Source organism: Chionomys nivalis, chromosome 8, assembly GCF_950005125.1.
Source record: "Chionomys nivalis chromosome 8, mChiNiv1.1, whole genome shotgun sequence".
NCBI classification, from domain to species: Eukaryota; Metazoa; Chordata; class Mammalia; order Rodentia; family Cricetidae; genus Chionomys; species Chionomys nivalis.
Window position 1 is genome coordinate 84304889 of NC_080093.1, and position 14389 is coordinate 84319277.

A 14389-nucleotide genomic window follows, 5' to 3' on the forward strand; every position below is an offset into this window, starting at 1 on the left:
CCTGTGTCCTAAGTTCGGCAGCCCAGCCACCACAAGTAAGAGAAGAGATGCTCTCTGAAGCCCACCCTTCCACCCTGAGGACACCTTGCCACAGTGCGCCCTGGCACCATGGCTCCTTCGCTACTATTTGCTGTTCTTCACCATTATCTTTAATGAGTAGTTCTTACTTAGAGGAAAAAATAAAATTTATATAATTATCTTTTCCTCTAATTCCAAAAGTAACATATGTTCACTATTTTTAAAACCCCATTAATACCAAATCCTGTAATAGAAAGGAGCACTGCCGTCCGTTTCCCCTCAGTACCCACTGTAAATACACTGTAAATGACTCCAGATTGTTCTCTGTGATCCCACCCACATAATGCATTTATAAGACTTTAAATTTACTAGGTTGAAAGATAGCAAAGACAGAACCTTTACTTAGTAATCAACGAAACATTGCAATGGTTATATATAAATGGTAATTTAGACTTGTTGATAAATTTCAGCATCAACAGTGAATGGGATGCAAACAGATAAACTAGACCACACACTCTCCTGTGAAATGCAAGCCATCACTAACCAAGGCCCTGGGGCTCCAGAAGTAGAGGCCGGCAGGAAGAAGGAGGTGAGGGAGGACAGCATGGCTGACAGCATCTGTCTTCTTCCTTCTCTCTGAGGCTGCAGTGCCTCCTGTCCACTATGGGGCTCATCCTCTCTGCCCAACAACAGACTCCTTCAGGTTCCTCCCATCCCCGGTAACTCAGGCCCATAAAAGTCTCCTCTTCACATGCTCCATTCTTCCTCTGCAGAAACTCTGCAATACAAGAACTGTGGCCAATCTCTCCTTAAGAAAACTCTCCTTGAGTCAAGCCTTCCAAAAGGCCCTGGACCAGCTCTGTTGGAAGCATGTTCTCTCACACATGACTGCTGAGGAGGAGGAATATCCTGGCTTTCTTAGCTCCATTCTGCTGATGATAACTGACCTGTGGAGACCTCACAAGTGCATACGGTGTGGAAGCAGACAAAAAGGAGGCATGTCTTTTAACCCTCCAGTACCTTCTCAAGTCCTGCCATCTGCTGTTTATTGGGTTCATGCTATTCAAATCTATCAAGTTCTTTCTACCCATACTGAGGGGTCACCTAAAGGGCCCCCAGTAAGGGTGACTCAGGAAGCTTATTCACAAATACACACTGTACTTCTTTCTTCCAGATGGAAGCATTACCCAAACCAACCAACACAGATCACTGATGGCCCTAGATGCTCTTCTTGCCTCCATGGCCACGATCCACACCCACACACCCTGGTATACCAGTGTCCAAACCATGAAACTCACTCCATGGCCACGGTCCACATTCACACAGCCTGGTATACCAGTGTCCACACCACGAAACTCACTCCACAGCCATGGACCACATTCCTAAAACCTGGTATACCAGTGTCCACACCACGAAACTCACTCCACAGCCATGGACCACATTCCTAAAACCTGGTATACCAGTGTCCACACCACAAAACTCACTCCACGGCCACAGCCCACATTCACACATGTCCACACCACAAAACTCACTCTATGGCCACGGACCACATTCCTACAACCTGGTATACCAGTGTCCACACCACAAAACTCACTCAGATTCCTGTCTACTCAAGAACTTGCAATCCTGACCCGACTCTCCTACCCAAGAGGATCTCCAACAGTCTCCGTCTGTCATGACAGCCCCTCTGTGTCTCACATGTTCTCCACCCCCACACACACATCAGCTCTCGCTCTGATTTCAGGCTCTGAATAGACCCAAGATATTTAATCATGCTAACAGCCTCCCTAGAAAGGAATAGCTTTCCACCTTACATAAATTTAATTCAAAACGGATTGTACACTGTGGTATGAAACATGAAACTTTTAAAACAAGACAACAGAGACTCTTGGCTAGGCACTAAGCATGACTTGCAAGACGGAAAGCTAACCCTTTAGACAGCATGAACACTAAGCTTCTGCTTTTGGTTAAGTTTTACCCAGCTGGGCATGGTGGCACATACATAAAATCTAGTATTTGGGAGGTGGAAACAGGAGAACCAGGCATTCAAGGCCAGCCTCAGGCCAGATCCTGTCTTTAAATAAAAATAAAAATAAAAATAAAAAGTGTACTCCCCATTCAAAAGTTGTTCTCACTTGAAAATTTATTTGGTTGGTTTTTGGTATCTACCCCTCCAGACCCAATATAAAAAAAGATAGGGGGGAAAAGCTACAATATGAAGAAAATATTTTAAACCATGAACCCCTCAAAGTCCTTTAGAAGATTCTCCAAATCTCCAATTATGAGATGGAAACAACCACCCTAGTAAGATCACCACCAAAGAAGATGTATAACCCCAAATGGGTACAAGAAAGGACGGTCCACATCAGCAGTCACTGAAGAAACACGAATTGGGCAAGCAGGAGCTGCGACACCTTGCAAAACGGAGAAGATAAACGGAGAGGGCTAGGATGGAGTGGTGGAGAGGATGCAGAGAGTGTAGGAGAGAACACAAAGCAGTGCAGCCACTCCAGACACAGTCGGGGAGCTCAACATCCCCTCCCCGAGGTATGTAGCCTGAAGACGCAACTAAAACTCCAAAACAAATGTCCACAGCAGAGAGTAGGGAGCAAAGGGCCAGTCACTCTAGAGGCCCTCCTAAGTATGTTTAACCACTTGCACCTAAGATGAAGAGATGGCTCGGTGGCTAGGATGCTTTCTGTGAAAGCATAAGGACCTGTGTGCAAGCCCAAGGAAAATCAAGGCACGGCAGCATACATACCTGTTGTCACTATGCTGTAGGGGACAGAGACAGGAGGATCTTTAGGGCTTACCAGCTCTGAGTCTAGATCCATGTTCATCAAGGGGCACTGTCTCAAGGGGATAAAGCAGAGAGCGACAGAAAATGACACCTAATGTTATCTGGTTTTCATATGTGTGTGTATAGATCCGCACACCCACACATACATGCATATCACAACACATCTACAAGCACACAAAGAGGCTCACATGCACTGGGGGATGCTTCTTAATGATAAAAAAGGATGAATTGTTGATATGTACATATGACTGGATCATCTCTGGGAAATGAGTGAATGGGGCTGAGTGGTGGGACAATGCCACTCTCAAAAGACTATGCATTTATTGGTGGCTGTCAGAAGACAGAGACTGGTAAGGAAAGGGCAGGACAGAATGTGACAGGGTTAATAACTAAGGGGCATCCCAGGGTCCCATGTAGTCTTGGAACTATTCTGCATTCTGACTGATGAAACAGAGCAGACACGGCACACGACCCAACCAGCCTGAATATCCACGCACACACGCACGCACGCATACGCACACAAGTGTAACTGGGAAAATCTGAGTACGCTCAATGGGTTGCGCTGATGTCAACACCTTAGCTCTGGTATCACAATTGTGCAAAACCTAACCACTGGGGACAATGGGTAAATTGCACACAAAGAAACCCGTTGTGTATTATTTCTTACAATTTTATGTGAATCTATAATTATCTCAATAAAATTTTCAACAAAGAAAGAAAGTAATAGCCTCCAACTTCCCTTGGACCCTCTGTGGTTCGGCCAGCAATTCTGTTCACCCTGTCTGTCTAGGTCCCATTCTCCCCAGCTGCACGAAGCCTACCCACTCCTCTGCAGCTATGGGCCAGCTCAGCCATGTGGCCTTAATCACTGTCAGCCCTGCACGCATACTGCATCTCCTCCACTGTGCGGGAGAAGAGGAGCCCCACCCTTTAAGTCCTTTCTAGCTTTTGCTTCATCAAAAGCCCCCTCAGCTCACAAACTGCTCTTCCTAGCTCACCACGTGGCCATGCCTGTTCCCTCCCTGTCTTCTCTTAACTTGCTAGCCATCCAAGGTATAATGTCTCTCTTTCACACGTGGTCAAAGACCACCACCTCACCCACCCCAGAGTCTGGGTCACGATCGTGGTCCTGGTGGGTAAAAGGCAGACTGGATGAAGTCACTCAGTTCACAGTGTGAGGACATCAGGAGTCACTCCGCTGACGTGGTTCTTTTGGCAATATGAAAACCTTTATTACTGCCCACCAGCCCTATGGTTCTCAAACCTGGATGACCGACCACCTAACTCATGCACACTGCCAGAGACTCTTTGAATATTCGTTCCCTCCCTCCCTCTCCCCTCTTCATCTCAGCTCAAGTTTTTGCTGCTGATAATCAGGTTGAAGAAAAACTGACGGATTCCTGTTTGGGAAAGAAAGAGGGTGGCATCTTGGGGTTGGTGTGTCACTCAGCAGAGTGCTTGCCCAGCATGCACAAGGCCTAAGTTCAACACTCAACATTGCATAAAATGGACATGGGATCCCACTCATGCAATCGCAGCACTAGGGAGGCGAAGGCATGGGGGACAGAAGTTTAAAACTATGTTCCTGGGCTACACAGAAAGTTTGGGCTATTAAGACCCTGTTAGAAAACAAGGAAGGAAAAAGAGATGGGGGGGTATCGATAGCAATCTGTTTTTTCTCCCCATAACTCTAGACATTTCATTTAAAATCTAGATCAGGAGCCTGAAAATAATTCAGCAAGTAAAGATGCTTGCCCCCTTCCCAAGCCTGAGGACCTGAGTAAGTTGGGTGACTGGAACCCACATGTGAAAGGAAGAAATGACTGTTGCCAAGTTATTCTCTAAGCTCTACACACGTGTGTGCACTGTACAATACATACACATAATGATGTTTTTTAACCCACGCCAGTTTTGGCCTTGCTAGACTGTTAACCAGGCAACACAGCCACCACTTGCCTCCCTGAAGAATGAGGGTGCCCTTCTCCGCGAGCATCTCTGAACTGAGCTCTAGGCCTGAGTTTCCAATACCCCACTGGGCAAGCCACATGGACAAATACCTGGGACAAGTTTATGATGCAAGGCACCTCATTCCCATCCTCCCCAAACCTGCCTCTCCTGTCTCCACTCCCCATCTTATTTCATAGTCCACCTACCTCTCCATCACCCAGGAGGAGAACCCCAACATAAACCTCCCATTCTTCTACAAACCACGTCTGATCAGCCAGTTCTATGGGTTCCACCTTGGAAACTTCCCCATCTGCAAGACCCACACTCCAGCGTCGGCTCCAATGCCAATGGAGAACTGTACAAAGACCCAAACTCATTTTTGCCTGAAGAGGTGGCTTCGTAACACCACAGGGTGAGTCCTGTCACCTCTCCTCAAACACTGCAGAGGTCTCCCTCTCCTCAGAATGAGTGCCTGTCATGCCCTCCTTGATACAGCACCCGGCTACACTGGCACTGTCGTTTATACCACCTGCCCAGGTAGCATCCTCATTTCCTGCTCAGATTCACGCTCTTCCATGGTAAGAAGCTCTCCCCTTTCTACCCTGCTATTCTGAATTAAGGCTCCACAGATCACGTGAAGTTACCTTCCAAGGTCTACAGCTATACCACCGTGAACAAGACCGATCCCGTATAAAGTCACCTGCCACCACCCTGCCACTACCTACAAATATGCCTTCACCATCTTTGGCCAGAAGGGGCCTATAATCCAAAGAAAACCCTTAAGTGTTTCTTTTCCCAAAATTCACAGTTAGAGCAGATAACTCTCCCTCGTTCTCACTTGCCCACTCACCTACTTCGAAATACACGCATGGGCTGGGCGATGGTGGCGCACACCTTTAATCCCAGCACTCAGGAGGCAGAGGCAGGTGATCTCTGTGAGTTCGAGACCAGCCTGGTCTACAGAGTTAGTTCCAGGACAGGCTCCAAAGCCACAGAGAAACCCTGTCTCGGGGGAAAAAAAAAAAAAGAAAGAAAGAAATACACGTATGGAAATTCCCAATCATTTTCTCCCCTCCCTCCCCATACCTTACCTCCCAACACTTGATTGTGTGCCTCAACGACAAAATATACTTCTTCTTAATCATACTGACTGGCCTGGCTGGAAATGTCCACTCCACAGTGTGACCTTTAAAAATATAACTTGACCTTGCTGGTGACCTCAAGCTTCCTCAGCTACAAAATGGAGATTCCTAGAGCTCCTTTGTCATTGAGTTGTTAGGAGGACCAATCAAACAATAGCATTCTAAACCAATACAAAAGGGTCATCAGCTTTCATTCCTCCCTATATATGGTCCCCACTCTGATCGGAACACACTGGGGGTCTCCAAGGACTGACTTCTAATCTACCTTCTGACTCCCGACTGCCCATTGCCATGGCAAAGACCTTAAGAAGTAGAAGAATTTGAGAACGACTTCACATTTTTTTTCCTTTTCCTCCCTCATGATTCATTACTAAAACACACACCTTGGAAATAAAGGTCTGCATGCCTTCCCCCCACCCCCATCGCATTATTTCCCAATCAAAATACTGATGACACACAGGTTATCTCACAGGAACCAAGCTGGCAAAAAGTCCCCTGTTACTCATCCACAGTGAGGAGCCCAGAACTCTGCCTGGCTCCCCTGTGTCCCCATTTAGGACCGGAATTCCTGCCTAATCCTTCAGTGAAGTATTGCCAACACATGCTGCAAAGAACAAGGGTCCTCTGCCTTCATCTATGCAAAATAAGCAAACTCCTTTCTCTTCTCTCCCCCTTTCTACCTTTTCTCCCCACAGCAGAGGCTCTGAGAGCACAAGCGAAAAGCACCAAGGAAACTTCAGTGCCTCTGACCCTACAAAAGGCCTCCGGGAAGCACACAGAGTCCCTGCTTCCTGACTGTTCCACGGTAAAGCTCTTTGTGTATCATACGTTAACCAACCATCTTGAAACGGCAGGTAAGAAATAAAAATGTCATAAGATATTCAGATGGAGAACTAGCAAGAATATGTTCAACTCAGGACCCAAGTTACACTTTCTGAAGAACCAGCGACTGTAGGCATTGTCTGCACGTGATCATTTACATACCAGAGTCTCCGGGTGCTCCACAGACTCAACACCCTCTTCAACCCCAAAATGAGCCATGAAAGGAGTTTTCCCGTGGAAGCAAAACAGACAGTCCAGCCTCTCCTTAAACAGTTCTCAGGGCTGGGCAGAGCCTCAAGACTGCCAGCATTGGGCCCTCTTGTCTGACTGGCACACAGTTGTATGCACTTATTCTGGTGCCCCTGGGCAGACATCCTGACTCACTGAGCAAGCCCCTTCCTCTTGAAAAAAATGGGCCGGCAAGCAATCCCAAATTCTGCTCATGTCTGGCAAGACACGGGTCAGAAATGGGGGAGTAGTGCACATACATCTTCGCTGTCTTCATGGACTAGCTAGCTCTCCAGAACTGACCAGCTGGCCTAATATCCCACAAGAAAAGACACCCCCACATACAGCTGGGGATATGAATCACTTGACAGAATACTTGCCCTTTTTTTGTTTTGTTTTGTTTTTATTTTTCAAGACAGGATTTCTCTGTGTAACGGTCCTGGCTGTCCAGGAACTCACTCTGTAGATCAAGCTGGCCTGGAACTCACTGAGATCCGCCTGCCTCCGCCTCCCCAAGTGTTGGGATTAAAGGTGTGCGCCAAAACCATCCAGCCAGAATCCTTGTCTTATTTGAATGAGGTCATGGCCTCAATCCCCATCACCACAGTTTAAAAAGTGGGGGGTAGGGGAAGCTGCCCCCCCATCCAGCTATTCTCAAGGAGGCTAGAGGCATCTGCTCACAGGAGAAAGTTACTGCCTAGCAGTGGCTGTGCCCAGTCAGCCTGCAGCGTCCTAGGACACTAGAACCTTCCAGACATCTTTCTGGCCAGCATCAGGGCAGCCTTGTGATCTGGACCCTCCCTGCTGTGTTCTCTTCCTGCCAGCAACAGGCCAGGTGTCCTGGACTTTGGTAGCCAAGAACAAGCTTCAAAAGGCTAAGTGGAAGGTGACCATCTTCAAAGCGTCCTCAGACTTCCCAGAAATCTCTGGCACCCAGCCCTGACCTCGGGTCAGTTGTCGGCAAACGAACTTGTGACAGCTCCATGAGGGCAGGGACTCTGACTGTGTCTGTCTGCTTCCCTGCCGTCATCCTGGCAACCACAAGCATGAGACTGGCATACAGCTGGTGCTCAGTGCTGATCTGCTGCACTGATGTGCAATGGCTTCTACCAAGGAAGGATGGAGGCACAGCAGGAGCAGCCCAGGCTTTAGAGCTAGACAGACTTTCTGGACACCACAACTAGAGCTTCGCGGTTCCTCCCTGCCCAGCCCCCTCATCACAGCACCTCAGAGAGCTCTTAGGGATGTTAGCTAGAAATAACACAGAGAGCCTGTAGTAGACACAAGGCCTCTGCTGTGTTTCAGTTCACAAACACTTGGCACTCATATGCAAGATGCTTTTCCATCACAGTGTACAATACCAGATCACAGTCACTTCAGTTAATTTTCACAACAATCTTCTGAAGCTGCATCTATTTAACACTCCCCTATGCAGCTCTAGCCTTTGAGACACCGAGAACCAAGGTGATTTGTCCAAAGCCTGAAACCTAAAAGCGCAGGGCCACCATTTGTATTAGTGACACAGTCTAAACTGCTAAAGTGCTGCACCTGTCTGCCTCTAGGCTGACAGTCACTGCAAACTGGTTCCTGTCCCAAGCCCTGCAGGATTCCAAGGACATCAGACCACACTGCCGGGCTGGTTGGTATCTTCAGCTACAGAGGACACAGACGCAGGCACCCCCATGGACCAGTGCTTCATTTTGTAGCTTTCACTATGGTGTGTACTCCCCTGAAATCCAATTTCAGACAAGTGTGTTCACTAAAAACTTTCCTCCCATCCCCTCCTCCCCCACTGTCTACCAGAAACACCCAGCTATGCAAAAATAAGATAAGAAATGAAGGGCAGAGCTAAAGAGAGAGAGGCCTGTGTGCCTTTAGAGCAAATCCAGAGGCGGCACCTGAGAATAAGCGATGTACACCAGGAGCACAGAAGACAGCCGGGCACACAGCGGCCGGAATCACAGCCTCAGTTGCCCATACGAAGTTCACGGTAACAGAAAATTAAGCCATCTCCTCCTCCAAGGGACGGAAGCTCATCACAAAGAACTTTCTGTTTACTCTCCTGACAACCACAATGGAAATCTCATTAACTAAAATAAATCAACTGACCTTGCTTCTTCCAGTATTACTAGTGACAAGACAAAGACCTCTACAAACACTCAGACACGGAGGAATAACATCCTTAAGGAAAACACGGCAGGTGTTTTACTTGGACATGGCTTTGACCAACTGCATGGAACCCCAGACACTCTCAGTGCATTTCTTTTCAAAGCTCTCAGGGACTGCTGGTTCCTGGTCCAACTAAGTTCTGACTCACGTATGGGATGGTGAAAGCTTGATCACAAAGGGGACTCTGATCTGACACTAGCTCACATGACTCTGTTCCCCAAGTGGCTGAGGTATCACTGTGAAAAGTCAACTTTCTTCACTCTCAAAGTCCCTGGCAGGGCAGAGGCAGCGCCAGTGAAATGGGGAATCCAGTCTCCACCTGCCCTAGTCCAGGAACCACCACACTTCCCTCCAAAACAGCAGGAGGCATTCTATCACAAGCACAAAGAAGGAGAGCTGAGGGGAGAGTCTCCTCCGCAGAAAGGCCAGGATATTGCACATTCAGTGCAGAAAATCCACCTCTTCCCCCCCCCCCCCCCGGGTCAGGAAACAAAATCCTACAGGCTGTGCATTCTCTTTCCTGTGAAAGCCCACAACCACTCCCAGATTCTTCTCCCTACTGAGCTGTGATTCCTGAAGCTGCTCCCTCAAAGGGCTGCCTCGTTTTAAACCTGGCTGGCTACCAACACAGACAATAATTGGATAGTGTTGACTTAAGAAAGAAGAAACCCTTCCCAAAACAGGAATAACTGGGAAGTACCCTGGTGATACAGACATGCCCCCATAGCCTGCATCAGGCTTACCAATCTCCAATCACTCGGGTAAATTCCAAGCCCTAAAACCACAATGTCCAACGTGGCAAATCCCCAAAGACCTGTGGTCATCATTTATTTGACCACGTTTCCCAGGAGCTCAAAACTAGACATCATCAAGGGCAAAAGTGAGCAGGTTAACTGTTGATAGAACAGCTCACATCTGAAGCTTCCATGGTTCAGTTCCCAGCAAGAGATCTTAAAAATCATTTTCACATAAAAAGTTTACAACAGAGTACAGGCGGAGTGGCCAACTATTCACAAAGGGAAAACTCAATGGAGAAAAAATGTATTTTCTTTTCCTGAGGCATGGTCTCACTAGGTAGCCCAGGCTAGCCCTAAATCCCCATTTACTCTCCTGCCTTAGCCTTCTGGGTGTTGGGATTAGAGGCATAACTACGAAATCCAGTTACACCATTAATTTAGATGAAAACAATTTCTGAGTAAATGACTGGGAACTGCACACACGATGTCCCAAAGCTACACTTCACCACATGTAACAAAGTCATCTTCAGATGACAGCCAAGGAAAGGGAAGCAAGGGAAGAAAGAACTCAGGACACCTAAGGCCCCGAAACCATCCACCTACAGCAGCTGAGCCGTTTTGGCCCAACCTCGCTACCGTAGATACAAAGAGGATTCTTTGGCTACAGCAAGACTCACAAGAGCCTAAAACAAATGCCACAAGTTTGGGTTCTCACTCCCGGGTGCATGACAGGCTGAGAGGCTCAGTGCCACAGAAAGCAAAAGTGTCTTTGTTTCCATTACATCATCCGTGGTGAAGGGGGAGGGCAGGCGGGGCACAGCTGGTGGCAGCTGTGCCACCATCTGCTTTCTCCCTAGCAGTCTTTGCTGGTCTGAGCACAGCCTCCTCGGGCTCCTGCTAGAGAAGCGCAAGGTTAAAGGTACAACATCCTATTACAGAAATAGTCAGAATTACTGAGAATAAATCACTCCTCTGTTGAGTTAACGGCCTCGGGTAGCTGATGAGCTGGTATTGTTGGAATTTATGCTGTTTGCATCTTTTTAGACTTGCTGACAACACAAACTCTGTCAACTCAATTAGACAAGCACTGTGTACAGGCAACCACCTGCCATCTGCTTCCCTAAAGGTGGGCAGCCAAAAAGTGCAGGTTGGCAGCTGGAAGCATTCTGGGAAAGGAGAGAGAGAGCACCCCAGCACTGTGGAGGCAAGCATCACACTAGCTAGGGCATGGGTGCATGCTGCTGCTGCTGGCACCCCGAGCCATTTGGAGAGGTAGGCTCGCCTTCCTCAGCTTCATGCGGCACCCTACAGAAGATGCTTAGAGGACTTCACCCGGGGAGGGTGAAGCTGGTTCTTAGGGAAAGCTAGGAGAGACAACAGCATCTCAGCTGGCCATTCAACTGCAAGAGTCAAAACGGGATGATCAAGCCCACATGTGTGTTTTATGTGTTCAGTGGGGGATTTCAATGTTTTTGTAGAGGGGCATAGTGTTGAAACAGGGTCTCATGTAGTCCAGGCTGGCCGGAATTTTCTGTATAGCCAAGGATGACCCAGAACTTCTGGTCCTCCTGCCTCTGCTTCTTGAGTGTTAGGATTACAGTGTGTGCACAACCATGCCTGGTTTCCCAAGAGCTGTGGATTAAACCTGGGGCAAGCACTCTAGCAACCGAGCCACATCTCCAGCCAATAAAATTAAATTTCATATAGAAATCTACACATAGGCTTGTCCCACAAGGGTGGGAAGGATTCAAGAGACTCAGTCCCACTCCTGACACCAGCTATGTGGAGCTAGATGGCAAGGCTCCCTTGAGACGGAGGTTGTGTGCTGAAGAACTCGTTCCCTCCTGCGTGAATGCCACTGTGGCACCTGGACCTTGATAGCATCTGCCAGAAGGCCTGTCAAGCACGAAGAAAGAGAAAACCCCAAGGGATGCTATCGCAGTATCCCTTATCGACACTCCTCTGCAGTGGAGCCTGGTCCCTGGGATATCCAATTGTCGTGCTACAAAGAGCGTCCCCTCCCCACCACAGCAGGCTGCAGCCCCAGGAAGGAATGTTCCAGGCCACTTACCATACATTTTGCCTTCGTCTGATAAGATGATTTTCCTCCTCCCACACGGCGGATAGATCGCCAGGGCCTCCTGAAAGCTCTGCTCGATGTCAGGGCTCCAGACCCCCTCCGCATCGTTGTCAATCGGCTTATCTGCCGAGTCGCTCATCCTTTCCATGTTTTCGGCAGGGCTCTCGCTGCCGCTCCAGCTGCTGGGCTCAATTTTGGCGGTTGGATTTTCCAAGCCGAAGCCTGGAGCCTTTTCAAGGAAACAAACCTAAAAGAGAAATCATAAAATAGTGTAAGGCCGGGATCACCATCAACACACCGCTCCAGGTTCTTGGTCGCTAGTGTTGTGTGGGCAACAACTCCTGGTAAAGAATACGGGATTCTGAGATCCCAGAGGATTTCGTTCACTGTGTGTCATGTTAGCACCCTACAAAAACATTAATGACTGGCTGAAGCCAGGTTGTCTTCCTGGATAAGAGCAAAGTCTCACCTGAGAAGACGAGCCCTCAGAGCCATATCTACACGGCTCACTTGAGAACCTTTTACTAAGAGCCCATACTCTACAACTGGTGCCACATTCAAGGACAGTCAAATCCCCATAGCAGAGCAAGTTTATAAGAACATAAAGTAGTTGGGGGGGGGGGGGGTGCGAACACCTTTAATCCTAGCATTCAGGAAGCAGAGGCAGGCTTTAAGGCCAGCCTGGTCTACAGAGCTAGCTCCAGCACAGCTAGAGCTGTTACACAGAGAAACCCTGTCTTGAAAAAACGGAAAAGGGGAGGGGAGGGAAGAGGAGGGGAAGGGAGGGGAGCGAAGGGAGGGATGTCAGCTTCACTCTAGAAATTGGCATTGTAAATGAAATGTCAAACCATCTCAATGCAATCTCATGCAAGAGTCGGGGACAGGAGAACTGAGATTACTCTAGTGCTGTAGTTACTCATCCTGAGTCAGTGATGCCAGTCGTTCGAGATCTTGAACATTGATCTTTGGGGCTCCTACCCTGTGAAGTCAGGTCACCGGGTCCTAAACTCTAACCCTGAATGAGACAGAGACCAGTATAGTCCCCTCCCACACCTGCCACCCTTATGGGAATGTTCCCATCCCCTTGGGGCAGCAGCTGGTCCTGCAGCATACTCTCCTGGTCACATGGAAAGTGTGGGGCAATCTTTCCTTCATTTTTCTGGGCAGAGAAGATAACAGAGCCAGAAGAAACCCTCCTTCAAAATGTAAACGCAGCTCCTTTCAGTTATACATGCCCCCTATAGTCGCAAGGGGACAAGCTTTCTAAACAAATGTCACACTGGCTCGACACCAAGGTGAAAATGCTCTAATCCAGTGCTCCCTGCTGGCTGCACACTAACATATCAGTATCGCTTTGTGAAAACCACATCAGATCATTAATGCAAAGGGCTCCCCAAAACAAGGAGGGAGAAGACCTGCTCCTGGAGAAAGATGGGCAAGAGGGGCCACAGTGTGGCTGAGCAGGGCTGCTCCCCTTCCATCCCTGCACAAGAAGCAAGAGAAAAGCATGACCATGTTCCAGGGCGCTGTCAGCTGAGCAGAAACAACTGAGTTTCTTCCCTTGCCTCTCCCAACTCTATCCTCTCCCCAACCTGTAAGTCTCAGCAGAACCCAGGTGCAAAACTCTGAACAGTGATTTGCACAACCCATGCATAGTCTGACAGGTGGCTCTGGACTCCTCACCTTGACTTTCTTCAAGTTGGCAGCATTTGTATTTAAAAAATAAATAAATAAAAAGTGGTGTGCTTGGTTTTAACTGTTATCACTAAGCTATCATTCAGAGAACATGTCAGCAAGATATTGATGGCCCATTGCCAACACACATATGCTTACAAAGGACTTCAAAACTTGCCAATGTCAAGGTATAAATTATGAAACAAGAACGGGTTCTGTGACTGGCCCCAAGATGAACTCTGGGTGCCTGCCTGCCTCATGGATCTTCTGAATGTTAAAGTGATTACACTTTGGGTTGGGATCTGAGAGTACTATAAAATTTGAGCTAAACTGTAACCACCCTAGCGATTGCTTACTGGAGAAATTACGAGAATAGGAGGGAACTCTTTGATAGTGGCTAGCCTCTCTCCCAACAAACAAAACAATGCACACACATATAAAACCATAGACCAAGCCAAGGCAGATCACAGCAGAATGAACTCACTCAAGGAAGCTGAACTTAAGAGATATATTAGATGTGTGGGTGTTCAACCACTATAGCCAAGGGAGTGGGGGCTGAGGGCCTGGGCCTTCGTAGGCCTCGGAAGAAGTTTCTTACGCAACTAAAAGTATAGGCTCCAGAAGAAAACATACCAACAACCCCCACCCAAAGTCTTAAGAGCATCTATCTCATCAGCTGGTCACACAGGCCATGCTGGAGCTCACCAGTGGGAGGACTCTTCAGCACCTCCACCTTCACGCTGGTATGCGAAACTGCTCAGCCAATTAGGTC

General features: G+C 48.1%; 1 protein-coding gene across 2 annotated transcripts in view; it reads right to left on the minus strand.

Moving 5' to 3' along the window:
* Tead1 (TEA domain transcription factor 1) overlaps nt 1-14389 on the minus strand; it is a 228319-nt gene that overhangs the window by 135253 nt on the left and 78677 nt on the right. For both annotated transcript variants that reach the window (XM_057778412.1, XM_057778411.1), the window contains exon 2: nt 11935-12190. In XM_057778412.1, the coding sequence (XP_057634395.1) occupies nt 11935-12091 (157 nt within the window). In that variant the 5' untranslated portion in view covers nt 12092-12190. The remainder of the gene's footprint in view (nt 1-11934; nt 12191-14389) is intronic.